Source organism: Leptidea sinapis, chromosome 8, assembly GCF_905404315.1.
Source record: "Leptidea sinapis chromosome 8, ilLepSina1.1, whole genome shotgun sequence".
Lineage (NCBI taxonomy): Eukaryota > Metazoa > Arthropoda > Insecta > Lepidoptera > Pieridae > Leptidea > Leptidea sinapis.
In genome coordinates, this window is record NC_066272.1 from 11,730,715 (window position 1) to 11,749,148 (window position 18,434).

An 18,434-nucleotide genomic window follows, 5' to 3' on the forward strand; every position below is an offset into this window, starting at 1 on the left:
CCAGACCGAAATACAGAAATGCAAATGCTAAGTTGTAAGTAATTAGTTAAGTAATTGAACTAACAAAAATAAATTATTTTTATACAAAGCTTATCTATTCATTAATTTATTAATTGTTAAAAATGTTAAAACATTCGAATAACACAAAACTACTAGTTTTTAATGTCTTGTTTAGATTGTTGGTTAGTTATTGTAAATAAAGTATCGATAAACTAGATTTGTGGGGTATACCCTATTTACGCCTTGATTTAATTTCGCCATTTTAGTTAAGTATTTGTAATTTGTTATTCAGTTTAACGCGAGCTTTCGGAATGTGTGTCCGATGTCTGGAGTGTCCAAGCGAGTGCTTTACGCAGCCCGCGATTGTTTCAAGTTTTTGTTGAAAAAGTAAGTTTGTATTTATTAATATAACTTTCTTAAAGTTCAAGTGAAACGTCGTTTCAATCAATTTTCATTTCTTCGCTAATAATTATGTAATTGTTAAGAGCTTGTTTACGAGAAGTAACAGCCAATTCGCCGCCGTGAACTACGTTGTCGCTCCTCGGGGTCAAAGCACGTAGTCTAAACAGACTGTTTTCTTTTTTCTAATTCAATTTTGATAATTAGTTTCTTTGAAAATTTCCTTTTTATAATTTAGGGATATTAATTTAATTATTATTTTTACTATACTTCTGTGGACCAGTATGACTTGTATTTTCATTTATTTCATATATTTGCAAACAATACTGTATATAATTCTACATATTTAACCAGGTGGTGATACATAGCAATTTTGGGCACTTTCAATTAATTTTATCATCATTTATTTAGAACTAAAATTTTGGTTACCCAATAAGTGGCATACTGACTCTCACCACTGATAAAGTTTTATTGTGGCGAGGTGAAAGATTTTTAATTACTTTTTCCTTTATAATAAGCACAGTTTACATAAAACAATTTTATGTCATATTTTCACTACTAGATATTCACACTACTTACCTCATAAAAAATTTAAGAAGCATTGACTGCAATAAATTAAAAATGCATTAACCATAAACATAAATTTTCTTTTATTTAAAATAAAACTGGAGAGTAACGTAAATAAGTCTTTCTGTAATACTAAGCGCGGAACAGATTGAGTCTGCGGCCCTGTGGTGACGCCTCTGTTTTACTGAGCGACATGTTGGCTTGTATCTCTTCGAACGAGGGCAGGTGCTCCAACTTGCCTCGCGCGGCCACAGCGGGGCGCCGCCCGAGCATCGTGCGAGCCACCCTCACGATGTCTTCTGCTGTCACTTTCTCTGAAAAATTAATAATCTTCATCAAATTACTGCAGAACTACCCAAATAATAGTATTTTCTTTGAATAAGGCGAGTGTTACACGTTTAAAAAAAACACTTTTAAAGGATTAAAACGCGTGTAATTGTAACTGTTTTACATTAGATGTACCAATACCCACATAATGCCAATTTGGCTTGATTGGTATGCCCTGGTAATTTATTAAACGGCGTGCCCAGATAAGACTACTGATTTTGACTTGACTACTAAAATTTATGAACCGGTTCCGTCCGGGCGCTCTTACCAACTGAGCCAACCGTTCAAGTGACGCATTGATCGTAAATTTTGGTTACAAATTTAATTTGTTTAACCCCAGAAGTGAGGGAATTATTATTATGATTATTTTTGAGACAGATAGCACGGTTAGAAAATTGAAATAATAAATATTACCCAGTAGGCATGCTTAATTACTTTAATCGCCAGTGGTACGCTTAGTGGGTACCACCACAACGGCGTTTTTTACTGCTGTGAAGCCGTAATGAGTAAGAAATAGTGTTTCGGTCTGAAGGGCGCCATAGCTAGTGAAATTACTGGGCAAATGTGACTTAACATCTTATGTCTCAAGGTGACGAGCGCAAATGTAGTTCCGCTCAGAATATTTGGGGTTTTCAAGGATTCTGAGCGGCATTGTATTGTTATGGGCAGGGTGTATCAATTACCATCAGCTGAACGTCCTGCTTGTCTCGTCGCTTATTGGCATAAAAAATAATGGACTCTGCTGAGTGGTGGGGAAAGAGATGGAAGTTTTAAGCATCAACAAACGACAGGAAAAAACATGTGTATGTTCTCAATACAAACCTATTTCGTTGATGAAGTAAGACGGTGGTTTCCTCTTCCCTGTGGACAGCACTTGCCGGCCGACGTCTTCGAACACCACGGGCCTCGCTTCGAGATTCATCAGGAGCATTGACTGCAACTGCGTTTTAGCTCTCTGAAAAAGCAAAATGGGCGCACTGCTTTCTTAAAAAGAAATTTAAATATATATAAACTGCTATTGACGCATTTGGGAAAAGTCATGAATGTATGTTTAGTTAGTGAGAGTGACATCTAAAAATGGAAGTAGTAGAAATGTGTTCCAAGTGGTAACTGAAATATTTACCGATCTTTAACACACTTTTAACAACAATCTGTTCATTGTCCGTACATTTATGAAAAATTAATATACGTTCACAAAAATCGTCACTTTTTTGCTCTTAATAGTGATTTTCATTATGATAACATTAGAAATAAGGGATTGCTTGTAACTAATTCTAGTAGGCTTCGTAGCAATAGCTTTAAGGGTAAATGTATACACTTTTATAATAAAGTACCAGTCACTGTCCAGACATTATCTATAGATAAATAAATTTAAATGTTTTATTAAAAAATGGCTCTGTCGTAAATCCTACAACTCCACAGCTGAATATCTAAGTGATCCAACAGGCTTGGTCTAAATTATGATTATTTTATTGCAATAGTTATGACAATACAATATCGCATATTAGATTAAAAAGAGCGCAAAAAAAGTTGGGGGAGTTTCTTTCGCCGCCTCTTCTCAGAGCTCCATTTGTTTTCGAAGCGGTAGTAGTATCTAGTAGTTATTAGAAATGATATTAAAAAGAATTCTAAAGGAATCAATTTGGAGAAAATAATTGCCTTTTATGCCTTTTTAATAATTATTAATATACGTACATGTATATCTGTGATTTTAATGATATGATACGTGAATGATATTCAAATACAAATATTTTTATTCAAAATCACTTATTGTACGTCAAAAACTACCACTCATTCAAAATAGACAGCCTCAGACCTGAGAAGAACTGGCGCAAGAAACTCAGTGGGCTTTTTTCTTTTATAAAAATATGGATTACAATGTAATATCGTACAATAAACATTTATAATTAAAGAGCCTGAGGGTGTTTGCTTCATTCCCAATCTGTGGTATCATTAAGAAAATCATTTATGCTATAGTACCTAACCTTTCCCACACAAACGTTTTTAACAATTCATTTAAATTTCGTAACACATTTGTTTTGTACATTTTCTGGGATTATATTGTAGAAGCATATACGAGGGCTGCACTAAAAGTATCGGGAATGGAATATTTCCCCTGTTCCTGTCATATTAAAATCTTCTTAATTGAAAACTCCTTGGTTTTAAAAATCGAAAACCATTTATTTATTCAAAAAAAGATTCTCGGTCTTCTCACAAGGTCTTTTCAAACTTGTTTAGTCGTTGAGAAAATGGAATTGACTCGAGAAAATTCTAGAGCGATGATTTATTATGACTTTCGAAGTGGTTTAACACAAAAACAGTGTGTTGACCGGATGATTTCTGCATTTGGTGATGAAGCCCCATCCAAAACCATAATTTATCGCTGGTTTGCTGAATTTCAACGTGGACGTGTCAAGCTCAGTGATGATCCCCGTCAAGGTCGTCCAAAAACTGCAGTCACCAAAGAAAACGTTGATGCTGTGCGTAAGCTGATTGAGGAAGATCGCCATATGACATACCGCGAAATTCAGGCAACTTTAGACATTGGCATGAGTCAAATACAAATAATCTTGCATGAACAATTAGGTGTAAAAAGTTGTTTTCCCAATGGATACCGCATTTGCTCTGTGAAGAGCAAAAAGCGGCTCGCGTTACTTGGTGCGTCAGAACTCTCGAAATATTCCACGTAGGATCCTCAAATGCTGTATACAACATCGCATCAGACGAATCCTGGATATACGCGTACGAACCCAAAACAAAAAACCAGTCACGAGTTTGGGTGTTTGAAAATGAGTTAAAGCCAACAAAAATTATTCGTTCACAGAGGGTTGCAAAAAAAATAGTGGCCACGTTTGTCTCCAAAACCGGCCATGTTGCGACTATTCCTCTTGAGGGACAAAGAACGGTTAATGCAGAATGGTATGCTAGCATTTGTTTGCCACAGGTCGTTTCTGAACTCCGTAAAGAGAACTGCAACCACCGCATCATCCTCCATCACGACAATGCGAGTAATCACACCGCGCACAGAACAAAAGAGTTTTTAGAGCAAGAAAACATAGAATTATTAGACCATCCGCCGTACAGCCCCGACCTAAGCACTAATGATTTCTATACTTTCCCTAAAATAAAGAATAAATTGCGTGGTCAGAGATTTCATGACCTGAAGAAGCTGTGGACGCCTACAAAACGGGTATTTTGGAGACCCCAACTTCCGAATGGAATGGTTTCTTCAATGATTGGTTCCATCGTATGGAAAAATGTGTCAAATTTCGCGGAGAATACTTCGAAAAGCAATAAATACATTTTTAAATAGTAATGTTGTGTCACTTCCTTGATTCTCGAAATTTTCAGTGCTGCCCTCGTACATCGCCCAATAAAAGACTTACTAACTCGACTTAACCAAGTAGTAGGCATAACAAGTTTATGTTTGTACGATTATCGGTCTGTTTTAAACTTTTTTTATTTTTAGGGTGCCATACCCAAGGGGTTAAAACGGAACTCTATTACTAAGACTCTGACCGTCTGTATGTCATGAACCGTGATTACAACAAATACTAAAACCGGAATAAATGAAATATTATAGGATAAATACAACAAACGTGATTTATAGAGATGATGTTAATGCTATTTGAATAAAGATAACATGTTTATGAAAATTAATCTAATATATAAAATTCTCGTGTCCCGGTGTTTGTTACCAAACTCCTCCGAAACGGCATAAGCTTTGTATGAAATTTGTGTGCATATTGGGTAGGTCTGAGAATCGGCAAACATCTATTTTTCATACCCCTAAATGATAAGGGTGACACTCCCCTAAAAATTTGTTTTTTTTTGATTTTTTTTTTATTTTATTAAGATTCAGCCTTAAAAAATACATACAATTTCAATTATGAACCCATCTACGATTAACACCTGTTTTTGTATCGCAATATTTATATTATTCTGTTCCATCTACAGATCCGCAATAGGGTTGCAAGATGGCAATCGAATACAATAATTATTGTAGTACGATATATTTGGTAGGTCTGAGAATCGATCGTCATCTATTTTTTAAACCTTTTAAAATTTTTATTTCCCATTTTTTTTGTACTTCATATAGCAATACAACTTTTGCTGGGTGAGCTAGTTAAAATATATTTATTTTTTACAATTTTGTCAATTACCCTCAATTCCGAATCTCCAACTTTGGCGGCCATGTTGGCTAGCTCTCGCGCCACCACGAGCGTCGTGTCGAAGATGCGCGCGGGCGGCGACGCTGCGTGCACGCAGAACAGGCCGGTATCGCCGTACGCGTGGTTGTACGCTGTCGCGTTGAACATCCAGTGGTACCTACACACACATTTTATGCCATACGTTTGAAAAATCTAAATAATGATAAAAGAATGCTATCCGCGCGATTTATAACCTAGGTCCTAAAGAATCATTAAGAGAAAAATTTAAAGAAATAAACATTTTGACTGTTGCTTCTCAATACATTTTTGATAATGTTCTGTATGTTCATAAGCACATTGAGGAATTTTCTAGAAACTGTGACATTCGCAATGTTAACACGAGGAACAAACATAAAATTGTTATGCCTACTACTCGGTTGGGTCGAGTTAGTAAGTCTTTTGTTGGGCGATGTATATGCTTCTACAATATGATCCCAGAAAATGTACAAAACAAATGTGTTACGAAATTTAAAAGAATTGTTAAAAAACGTTTGTGTGGGAAAGGTTATTATAGCATAAACGATTTTCTTAATGACACCACGGACTGGGAATAAAGCGGACACCCTCAGGCTCTTTAATTATAAACTCAGGTCTGAGGCAGTCTCTTTTGAATGGGTGGTAGTTTTAGACGTTCAATAAGTGATTTTAAATCCTATTTTGAATAAAAATATTTGAATTTGAATAATAAATTTTGAAATTTAATGAATATAGTTTTTTTTAAATAACACAAAAATAATCCATATACAGTGCGTAATCGTTAAATAGTTTGGTTTCACTTTGATAATTACATATTTATTTATTTTTATTATTAATTACAATTTTTAAATGGTTTGTAACCTTTTTTTAATCTTAAAAATATTTATAATATAATTTTGTTAATTAAATCCCAGTTGAGTTTTTTTTACACAGAATGTAATTGTCAAGTGTGACCAAGAGATTATTCTGTAGCCATTACAGATATAAAAAAAAAACACACATACATTAACTTATCACTAAAATAACTTCAGTAACTTTTTTTTTAAATCCAATGTGGAGTATACAAAATTTTGATATTAAACCATTCCATGCTTTTAGTATGAGATTGGTGGTAGTACTCAACTGGGATTTTATAAACTTAAGTTAATTACCAATGAAGTAAATAAATTAATAAAAATTATCAATTCAAATTCAAATATTATTATTCAAAATAGGATTTAAAATCACTTATTGAACGTCAAAAACTACCAACCATTCAAAAGAGACTGCCTCAGACCTGAGAAGAATGGGCGCAAGAAACTCGGCGGGCTTTTTTTTTAATATAAAATATGGATTACAATGTGATATCGTACAATAAAAATTTATAATTAAAGAGCCTGAGGGTGTTAATCGTTTATGCTATAGTAACCTTTCCCACACAAACGTTTTTTAACAATTCTTTTAAATGTCGTAACACATTTGTTTTATGAAATGTGAATGTGAAACGAAACATATATTAATATATGTATTAAGCTGGCGTCTGCAAACTACTTGGTCAATATATTCAAGTGGCCACTTGCAAATGTATATTGTACTATGTACCTGTTGAGTACATTTGTGTACAGCCGTGTGTACATTCCTTTACCAGGCCCACCAGCAGAGAATGACCCTCCACCACCCATCATCATATTGAGCACACAAGTGGGAACAAAATCTGGATCACTGTGTGAACAACCTGGAAATGAGGCAATTAATTATCTGTTCATGTTTGTAACATGTTTGCATCATATAATATAAACACATTCCATAAATTTTTTTTTCTTTATCAAATATTTGCTTAAACCTATAATATGTGTGTGTTTAAATTATATCTTACTCTCAATTCCTATGACCACATGAGACAACTCGGGTAGATCAGAACCTGGGTACAGTGGAATCTCACATTCTTCCTGCAATTCAAATTAATTTATATAATAGCTAATACATGAAATATGAATGCCACAAACATCAAATTAGGATATCATCCCCACCATTTGGAAGTGTGGCGGCCCTCCACAGTGCGCTTTTCAAGGAGCTTTCTTCCATGTACTAGAAAGCTGTGGAATGAGCTTCGTTGTGTGGTGTTTCCGGGACGATATGACAAGGGCACCTTCAAAAAAAGCTCGACACCGTTCCTTAAAGGCCAGCGACGCTCCTGTGATTCCTCTGGTGTAGCAAGAGAATGTGGGCAGCAGTGATCACTTAATGGCGGCGACATGGGACGGGTCGTCCCCTTCCCTAAAATATGGTTGAGGGAGGCGATGGCTGGCTCATGCGTCATGCTCGTGAATGGGCGCTGTTTGTGGTGGCAGGATGATCCTGTTGCCGGAGACTCGGTTTCAGATTCTTAAAAGTTATTGTGTGTATATATATGTATGGATATATACATATTTATTTATAATCGCTTATAAAATGCTCACAGAATACCTTTATTTATTTATGCTGTATGTGGATGATGCAGTTACTGTACTCAATAACTTTTATATTAATTTACATTTACTTTTTTGACTTACTCGTGTAAGACATTGACTATTTGACATTTGAGTGTGTCTGTTGCATCATTTTACATATTATTTTGTAATTTGAAATTATTTGTAAATCGATGTACTTAAATGTAAATCTTGATATAAAAGAGTGGCAATGAGTTTTTTGCTACTTCTTCTCATTAGCTCAACCCTTTACGAAGTAGCGGTAGATTCAATAAGAAAAATATTTTATTTTTTTTGACATTCATAAGTGTCATTTCCGTTACCTTCCGAATAAACTGATTTTGATTTGATTTGATTTAATACCAGGTGACCCGTACGCTCATTTGACCTCCTATTTCCATACAAAAAACAAATTGAGAACAATAAATACCTGTTCAATGCCACCAGTGTACTGCGCGAGAGATTTGTCTACTTGAGGTTTAAATGCATCATTCTCTGAATGCCATGTTGGTTTCATATCAACGAAGTATTTTTGTACATACTCTACAAATGGCTTGTGATCGACCTGAAATTTGAAACTACATTTATTTATATTGTGTGTATGTAGTTAATGGCAACATAATGGGAAATATTATTTCAAATTACTTTAATCTTACCGTGCTTGTTATTGATTTCAAAGATACAAATTTATAAAAGTGGTGGTCACTACATAGTAACAAATAACTAAAAACAGTCTATATTTTTTTTTTATTTATCTTATGACAAAAACATATATGAATCAAACTCACCCCAACTGCGGCAATCACCATTCTATCCGGTGTATAGTGATTTTTTAAATAATTCAAGATAACTCCACGATCTATTTTGTTTACATTTTCCTTTGGGCATATCTTTGGTAAACCAAGAGTGTTACCTCTATATGCTGCCTGCAAGGTAATCAAGGGATTAATAACACCATAGATTTACTGAAAGCCATACTAGGGCAAGCCCATTGCTATATAATGGGCATAATTTCTAACTCCAACTTGCTTCTTGCTACTACACCAAATTCCACCTTTGCATGAAATGGAAATCATTCTAAGATGAAACTTGGATATATTTCTCATCATCTGGATGTGTGAGAAGAACAAGCAAGAAATCTGTAGGAAGAGGAACACCCTCTACAATGTGGTTTACAAGAAGCTTTGTGCCACATTCACAAACTGTGGAATTAACTTTCTTGCAGACTTGTTTCCAGGATGATGTGATATGTACCTTCAAAAAACTTGTAGACTTTTCTAAAAGGCCCGCAACACTCCTCTGGGGGTTGCAGAAGAATGTGAGTGGTGGTGAACACCTATTATTAGGTAACCAGTATGTTCTTTTGTGGAGGACAAAACATAAAAATCTTCCATAAAAAACTTTTAATTTTTTGCCACATCACACAACCAGCAGGCATCAAACCCTTGACCTCAGTTTTTTTTTATATATTTATTAATAAAAAACAAATTTTACATTGCGGTTTCAAAGCAATAACTGCACTGAGGTTTTTACAATTGCTAAATTAAGACTACACCAACAGAGTTAAATTAATTAAAGAAAAATTAGTTCACAATTGTTAGAAACTTAGCTATACATTATAATTTTAAAATAAAAGTAAAAGTACTTGATACAATTAATAGTTAAGCACGATAAGTTGATCGGTGGTCAGTCAAGTTACAGCAGGTTGCCCTTATACTTTGCTACTGAGACAGTATAAAAGGGTGATAAAAGGCATTTATTTTCTCAAAATTGATTTCTTTAGAATTCTTTTTGTATTTTTTTATTTTTATTTTGTCATTTCTTATACTGCTAGATACTACTACCGCTTCGGAAACAAATAGCGCTCTGAGAGAGAAGAAGCGGCGCAAGAAACTATCCCAGCATTCTTTTTTTTTGCGCTCTTTTCAATAAAAATATACAATATTGTACAGTCATTTCTATCGCTATAAAATAATCACAATCTAGTCCCAGGCTGTCCGATCATTTAGATGTGGAGTAATAGGATTTACGACAGAGCCATTTTTTTATAAAACATTTAAATTTATTTATAGATAATGCCTGAACAGTGGCTGGGACTTTATTGTAGAAGTGTATACATTTACCCTTAAAGCTATTATTTACCCTTAAAGCTATTATGTATCTTATGAAGCCTACTAGAATTAGTTACAAGTAATTCCTTATTTCTAGTGTTATAATAATGAAAATCACTATTAAGAGCAAAAAGGTGACGATTTTTGTGAACATATATTAAATTTTCATAAATGTACTGACAATGAACAGTCATAATATTTATTTCTTTAAATTTTTCTTTGAGAGACTGTCTATAACCAAGCTGATGTATAGCACGAACAGCTCTCTTTTGCAGTGCAAACACTATATCAATGTCAGCAGCATGACCCCATAGTAATATACCGTACGTCATGATGCTGTGAAAATAACTAAAGTACACTAATCTAGCGGTCGCAACATTAGTGTACTCTCTAATCTTTCTAACTGCATATGCCGCAGAGCTGAGTCTATCTGCTAGATGGGTAATATGTGGACCCCACTGAATCTTTTTATCTAATGTGATACCCAAGAAGACCGTAGTGTCCACAAGTTCCAATCTCTGGTCATTTATAAGTATGTTGGTTTGTACCTCCGCTGTGTTTGGTGTAATGAACCGTAAAACCAATAATTCAAAAAATGTAATAAAGAGTACAATAAAATTGTCTGAGTTGATAGATTACCAAATGTATCATGTCCATAAGAATTGTTTCTTGTTCTGGTCTCATTGCAAGTGTTTCTAGTTCAAAGGCCACAGCTTGTCTCGCAGCCTCAATCTCTTCCATTGACAATTGAGGTCGTAGAGTTACTTCAGCTAACACCTATGACAAATATTGGTTAATAACAAATAATGCAATTAAATGGGAAGTACTCATCTAAATATATACTTCCATAAATATTAATAACTTTAGACTATTCAAATGTTGTGATTTTGTTCAAGTGTAAATTCCAATAAGTTTTGTCTTCAATCAATTTGACATGTGTTTTGTCTCTACATGAGGAATCCTCAGGAGATGTTGACTCACCAAATTCTGGCACTGAGACCAACTTTAGAGCAAGGAAAATTACAACAACAAGATTGTGTGGTGGTGGTTATCTACACACCATTGTGTTACAATTAAATTTCTTCTTAAAATACTTAATTTTGTTTTTAAACCTCAAACTGATTTAATACTGACTAAAAGCTTTCCTAAGGTACCTGTGTAATAGCTTCTAAGCCTCTGGAATCAGCACTCGTAGCATACACTGTAGTGTCACGAGATCCTTGGCAGTCGCAAATACCGCCATGTCTTTCCAACTCACGGAGCATTACATCTCGAGTGGGAAATTTGTGTGTTGCCTGAAATTTTAATTTGAAATTTGCTAGTTAACATTTAAAACTATTCTACTATATAAATTTGTAAACTCTGTCTGTAATAACATTTTTACTGTGAAATTTGTGATAAATAAATGTTTTACAACTGATTTTTCAATTCTACTAATTTTGAAATATTTTCTGTCTGCATGTCATTCTATAACTTTAAAATGGGTTGTAGGGTCTTGATGAAAATTGCTGTGTAGTTGCTGTGGATAGGCTATTAAAATTTGTAAAGCAGTCAAGGAAAATAAAAACAGAATTCCAACACAAAACTGCACTACGAACAGAATTTACAATTATAACTTTTAATTTTCAAATATATACTCTCGGAATTATTTAACGACACTTTAACACTGTATGGTAAATATGCACAATCAACAAAGACATAAACAATGATATTTATGGCACTGTTAGTCTATTAATAAAACTGTGATAGATCACAAAATTTGTTATTTTTGTTTAATCCTATGGATATTCATAATATTGTCAGCAAATCTGATATAAACAGACTCAATCTATGATCTTAAGCAGATTTGATTAGTTTCATAATGAGGGTTAAATTTATTTAAAACATTTACAAATGTAACTTACACCAAAACTTAATTTTTCAAGAAAGTGACAAATTCCACTTGGGTAAGCAACTTCATATCTTGGTCCTGAGTCTATAACAACTGAAATAAAACAGATAGCATGAATAAGGAACTGTACTTTTGTAGAACTAAAAAAAGTCAATGCCCCATCATTAATACAGTTGCTTTATTTAAAGAAATATGATTTATATTATTATTCTGTGAATGTTTCATTTATTACCTCCTGCAGTACAAAACTGTCCAAATTTTTTTTCTGATGCAACTCTTAGGCCATTGCTAAGAGTAGTTACTTCAGTGGTTGCATCTTCTGATTTTGGTTTTGAATATATTACTGGAGGGAGATTTGGTATTGGTTCCGACAGTGGAGGAAGAGGAGTCACACTTCCTTTAGGAATAGGATTATCACTTTGACTAAAGTTTCTTATTCCAAGTCTCATTCCATTAGAGCTGAAGAATACGATAAAATCATAAACATAAATGCTCAAGCTTATTAAAAATGTAAAGAATGAAAAAGTAAAGGCTATATCCACAGAATTACCTATTTTTCATTGAACACAACCGAGAAAACAGAACCCTCACATCAGTGAAATGTGACATTTTTAGGACTTCCTCCGTATCAATTCAACAGCAAATGTACAGTTATTGTAAAAGATATTTAATTTTATGTATTTCACGATAACTTATCAAAACTGTAAGTCGTGTTTAAACTTTATTCATTTTCTTCATTCTTCATACGGCAATCGGCATAATCATAACCCGTACACCGTAGGCCATATTTGACACTGACATTTGACTTTATTGGAAATGTTTGAAAACGTCTATTTGCCATAAATTCCTATACTCTATCGGTTGAAAAAATAATAATGATAATTAATATTAAATTTTTTCTCATTTATATAAAATTTAATATTAATCATTATTTATTAAATTGCGACTTTGACATACTCAATATTATTATCCAGAATACAATGTTACCAAACCACAAGAGATCTCATGTAGCAAATATGGATGCTATGTAGGAACTTCTATTCAATTCATTAAAAAAACAGAGTAGAGAAGTTAGGTATGTACCTGATTAAAGATGAATGAATCTTATAAAAAACGGAGATAACCGAAATATACGTTTTAAAATCAAACTGTTCGCTTTCAAACTTAGCCGAATTATACTTCGCCACCCTATTGTAATATGTCAAATGACACTGCACGTTTCATACTTAAGTTAATTTAAGTTTTTACTTAGGCAGTCCCGTCTCTTATAACGCAGTATTTACAACCTCTTTGGCTGTGCCCGCTAGTTCGTCAGCGTGGACTTCGATAACTTACCTCGAGATTTTAATTACACTTAATTAAATACGAGTTATTATCACCGTCGCCCTCAAATCTTGTTACATATTATGGCTGTATCAACCTGATTGTAAGTTATCACTGTCGCCCGCAGACTTGCAGCACTCTGTGGCCTGTGCCTATCTGATGATAAGTAATCACCGTTGTCGCCCGTAGACTTGCTTGTTCCTTGTTTTGCCTGTTCCAACCTGATGGTAAGAAATCACAATCGCCCGGGGACTGTTGTACATCTAGTGCCTGTTCCTACCTCATACCTGAGAGTAAGTAATCACTCTCGCCCGGAGACGTTTGTGTGTTGGGGGGAATCTAAAAAATCGGGATTTCTAACATATTGTGAGGGGTAGAAGTGTGGGTGAACATAATATAACAAATTGTTTAGATTTGCAAGAGCAAAATCTCAATATTAGGATTGAGCAGGTCAATCAACTGTAAAGTAGATCCTGTAGATCTACAGGATTAGTAGATGAACCAGTGGGAGGCGCTCCTTTCCACAGGATGCCGGCACCTCATATTGGGTACCACAACAGCCGTGAAGCAGTAATGTGTAAGCATTATTGTGTTTCGGTGTGAAGGGGGCCGAAACTAGAGAAATTACTGGGCAAATGAGACTTGACATCTTATGTCTCAAGGTAACGAGCGCAATTATTATAGTGCCCCTCAGAATTTTTAGGTTTTTTCATGAATCCTGAGCGGCACTGTGTTGTAATTGACAGGGCGCATCCCCGTCCCTTACTGACATTAAAAAAAGAATAAGTTTTTTTATAAACAAACAATAATTGAAAATCGTAAAAAAAATTACGTCACGATTTTTTTTCTTTTTTCGAACTCATTTTCTCGACATTTTTTTTTAAAGATTGAATTCGTTAGTAAATTTAATCATAATATCATTAAAATAATAGGTCTAGTAAAATATTTTTTTAGTCACATAAAGTAAGTGTCAATATTTACCCAGAAACAATGACATTGTTTATCATAATAATTAAAGGAAACCTTCATGTTTAGTTAACTTAAAAAACTTAAATAAAAGTTAAAATAATATATAGCTGCCTAGCAATACACAATTGGGAAGAAGTTCAAGTCTCAAGGTTTTCAGTGACAATGGAGCAATTATAACAATTATCATAAAATATTATGATAATTTTCATATAATAACATGATAATTATCATATAGTACAATGACCTTTTAATTGTGGTCTGTTTAAAAAAATATTAAAAGCCTGATCATGAACCAGATGTAAAATATAATTCTTATAATAATATTGCACTTAACAGTAAATATAACAATGTAATGTAAGAATATTTTAGAAAATTATGCATCTTGATAAATATTTATTTTATCTTATATCCCACAATCCGTAAGCTAATATAAAATTGTATCATCTCTATTTTATACGACTATGTACTTGCAGAAATCTCTAACATCTTTTTAATAGAAGTTACTTTTTCTCTAGGTTTTCCCTGTTTTGCTCCCTGAGTCACTTCATATTGGTCTATTTTTTCCCACCCCTGCCAATCAACAAATTGCTTGCCAGAAGACTTCAACATACTTTGGATTCCATCTTTTACTTGAGTACAATTAGAATTTTGCAAATCACTGCAGATATTTTTGGCAACTTGAAATGCATTTCCCATTGTGTTTACAATAACACCAACAGGACTTGTACTTAACCATCCAGCTACATAAAGTTTTCCCAGATCACCATCTTCATCATTAAGCACTCTGCCATTGTCATTTATAACACTTCCATTAGGGTTGAGTTTTAATGTTTTGTCAGCTTGGACACTTTTATAGCCAATACTTCGGAAAACTAAATCACAGCTCAATATTTCTTTTTGTGATGTAGCAACACATTTCTGGTTTTCCAATTTATCACCTTCTAACGTGTTACAAGTGAGTTCAATTCCACTAACATGGCCATTATCATTTACTAAAAATTTGTTTGGACTTCTGAAAAATATAGGAAAAAAGGATTTTGTGTGTGTCATATTTTGTTGGTTTTCATTCTGTTCATTTAATGACTTCAACATAAGTTCAGTTAATCTTTTTCTAGGTCGAGGCAAACTACTTATAATGTCTGCAATCCCAATAAAATCATTTCCCCTCCATATTGTTCTGCACCCATTAAGTTTAAGTTGTTCCCTCAGTTCTTTGATAGTAAATGCTACTTGTAGCGGCCCTCTTCTTCCTATTAAATATAGTTCCTTAATATTTGATTGTGATATTGCTTGTAAGGCATTCTCTGTAATGTCAGTCTTTTTCAATAAATCTATTGGAGAGAGGAGAATTCTTGCAATATCTAGAGCTACATTTCCTTGACCAATTATTGCTGCTGTTTCACCAGATAAGTCAACCTATAGGAAAAGATGATAGTAGTTTGAAAATGTGCTCATAAAGTTTTTAATATAATACAAATTAACTAAATTAAAATTGAATGTATAGTCATAAATTATTTTAAAGACATGTTCTATCATGAATCATTTCCAATTCTTAAGGAGGTGGTGACTAATATTGCTTAGAAAACTGTATAATTATGTAGAATTAGGATACCACTAACCAATCTCTTGCAAGACAAGAGAAATAATATGTTGCACTAATGGTGGAGACTACACACCTCTAGATCTTTATGTTGAGGATGTCCATTATACCAGCCCACAAAGTTTCGAGCTGCAATAACATTTGCTGCACATTCATTTTCAATCCCTAAATGACGATCCTCTTCAGCTCCATATGTCTGAAATGTAATATATATTATTCTTAAATCATAGACACAAGGACTTTCGTATATATACTTTCAATTTTATTAAGCTAGGTACTTTTACATCTATGAAGTCCAATTCACCAACTACAAAATGCTGAGCATTTACTGGCCAGTTTACTTTTTGATCAAATTAGATGATAAACTAGTATCCATCATAGGACCATGACCATTAGGGACAGCTATTTATTTATAAGCTATGACAATTTGGCGACCCATATAGCCCAGTGGTTAGTGACCTAGCCAGCAGAGCTAGAAGTCCTGGGTTTGAATCCCGGTAGGTGTAAAGGTGGTGGCAAACATATAATATGATTAATATGGATGTTTATAATTAATGTATGTTTAAGTAAGGATACTCTATTAAATATATCATTATCTAGTGCCAATAGTACAGGCTATGCCTAGTTTGGGGCAAGATGGTTTGTGTAAATGTGTGTCAATTTTATTATTATTAAATAAGAGGTGATTTTCGTAATATGAATTTCCAATAAATTAATTACATGAAGATCATAGGTATTGAACCTCAACAGTGATTCTCCACAATACTATTTTCTGTGAGGTAGCTAATACAATATTAGCTTACTTACTTACAAGCAATACAGCGTCATAATGTTGCCTTAGTGTTATTAAATCTATGTCTTTCCCTAGTGCTATGTTGCCAATAAAGTTTATACTTTTGTTATTGGCTAACTTGGAAAATTGATTTATAACATTTTTTACTTCTGGATGATCTGGTGCTACTCCATATCTAAAATAAAATATAGTACTCATACCAAGTAATACAAGTATGTATAAAGAAAATACATTTAATGAAATACAGAACAATAAATTATGTTAATAATGGCTATTACCGCACAAGCCCAAACGGTACAGGTAACTTTTCAATAATATCAATCTGGACAGATTGAAGATGTTTCACTAAATGCATAGCAGCATAAAATCCTGCTGGACCGGCACCAACTACACAAACTCGTGGTAACCATTTTGATGTAGTATAACACCTAAACGTTACTACACGTTTAAAAATGTTCGTTTTTAGCATATTAATTCACTGTCTCAAAAAACTTTATTGTTATTAGATATTTTATAAGTATTCAAACAACACAAATTTTAAACATATTTTTTTCTGAATACACTTAGTCAAACTAATACACAGATGACGGAACACTAATATTCTAACTGAACTGATATCACAAACAGCTGTTGTTTATAAAAACATGATGAACAAATTACAAAACAGCTGTAAAAATATTGTAAAATACTATCAAAACGATAAACAACTAAGGCTGAGATAGAACGGGACAAATAATCTAAAGATCTTGCATCTCTATCGCGTAACCCATTTATTTGTTTGGCCCAATGTCAACTTTTGGGACAAAAAGACAAAGATCTGTCGTGTCATCGAGCTTTTGCGAATAGTATTTTTGTGATTTTATTATTTTGAAAAATGACATTCTATACATCTAAACAATGCACCTCATACAAAATCAAAGCCAAAATATAAATGACATCATAATAACCTTCGACTGCTTTGTCTATACATATCTGTGTTTACTCCAATATTTTTTAATTGTATTGGTCAATAGGAAGCAATGTAAACACTATTTCAGTTTCAGCTGCGTATTTTGAATTTAGAACCCAATTTGGACAGTGACATCAGTGGAGTAGTAGTTACGTATTTTTTAAGCCCAGACGAAAAAGTGGGTTGTTATAAGTTTTACATTCGTCAGTCAGTCCCTATTTTCCGATCAAGCTCTGTTCAGTTGGAGGTTTTTTATGTGTTTAATAAAAAATCACACTCTTATTATAAAGGGGAAAGTTTGTATGTTTATTAATGGCTTGTGTTTATATTTGTTACTTCTTTGCGTTCTAAAGGGATTTGGATTTAATAAGTTAAGGTAACCCTTAATGAGAGAAACTAATACTCCAATATAAATTTTTATTTACATAAAATAATAAGTGAAACTGGTTATTTAAATGTTAATTACCTTGAATTAAATAAAAGTATTGTAGACTAAGATATCTTTTCCAAGGTATCTTTTTGGTATATGTAGTGTAAGTAGACATCAACATATATTTGTATGACAGCTTTTGCCAAATAAATTTTAAATGTGGTTAAATTCAAAAAACTTATATCAAAATATGTGAAAATTAATATCCTTATTTGCTACTAACTGGCGCCAATTCTCTTTCATTATCTCGCGTACGGGAAAGCTGAAGAATATTAGCTTTTACATATTTGTGATGTAAATAACAATAATCATTAGGTAAAGATACTTCCGTGATAACGTGTAAATAGCACAAATATATATATATATATATATGTTCACGTATTGTAAGCCGTTCACATATAAATATTTTGTGTAAAATACAATATTGATACACTATAAATA

General features: G+C 33.3%; 2 protein-coding genes across 2 annotated transcripts; both read right to left on the reverse strand.

Annotated features, from left to right (window-relative positions):
* Positions 1-1,025: 1,025 nt before the first annotated feature.
* LOC126965688 (mitochondrial-processing peptidase subunit alpha) lies at positions 1,026-12,729 on the reverse strand. The gene is made up of 12 exons (XM_050809420.1): positions 12,480-12,729; positions 12,162-12,388; positions 11,943-12,022; positions 11,193-11,333; positions 10,678-10,815; positions 8,716-8,853; positions 8,358-8,492; positions 7,336-7,408; positions 7,062-7,194; positions 5,457-5,622; positions 2,116-2,248; positions 1,026-1,280 (listed from the first exon to the last, which is right to left on the reverse strand). Exons 1-12 carry the CDS (start codon positions 12,536-12,538, stop codon positions 1,099-1,101), a joined length of 1,605 nt encoding a protein of 534 aa, XP_050665377.1. The 5' UTR covers positions 12,539-12,729; the 3' UTR covers positions 1,026-1,098.
* A 1,777-nt stretch (positions 12,730-14,506) lies between these two features.
* LOC126965696 (NADPH:adrenodoxin oxidoreductase, mitochondrial) lies at positions 14,507-17,312 on the reverse strand. The gene is made up of 4 exons (XM_050809432.1): positions 16,893-17,312; positions 16,633-16,789; positions 15,898-16,017; positions 14,507-15,637 (listed from the first exon to the last, which is right to left on the reverse strand). The coding sequence occupies exons 1-4, from the start codon at positions 17,081-17,083 to the stop codon at positions 14,681-14,683; spliced, it is 1,425 nt and encodes a 474-aa protein (XP_050665389.1). The 5' UTR covers positions 17,084-17,312; the 3' UTR covers positions 14,507-14,680.
* Positions 17,313-18,434: the final 1,122 nt, after the last annotated feature.

Bases quoted from the DNA above. Each gene is read 5' to 3' on its own strand.
- LOC126965696 (XM_050809432.1), bottom strand. From the start codon at position 17,083: ATGCTAAAAACGAACATTTTTAAACGTGTAGTAACGTTTAGGTGTTAT. The intron at 16,790-16,892 runs GTAATAGCCATT...ATTTTATTTTAG, and splicing joins GTACCGTTTGGGCTTGTGCG to ATATGGAGTAGCACCAGATC. The intron at 15,638-15,897 runs GTGTGTAGTCTC...CTTTTCCTATAG, and splicing joins CTCAACATAAAGATCTAGAG to GTTGACTTATCTGGTGAAAC.
- LOC126965688 (XM_050809420.1), bottom strand. From the start codon at position 12,538: ATGTCACATTTCACTGATGTGAGGGTTCTGTTTTCTCGGTTGTGTTCA. The intron at 10,816-11,192 runs GTACCTTAGGAA...TATTTGTCATAG, and splicing joins GCTTAGAAGCTATTACACAG to GTGTTAGCTGAAGTAACTCT. The intron at 7,409-8,357 runs GTATTTATTGTT...TTTGAATTGCAG, and splicing joins ACACTGGTGGCATTGAACAG to GAAGAATGTGAGATTCCACT.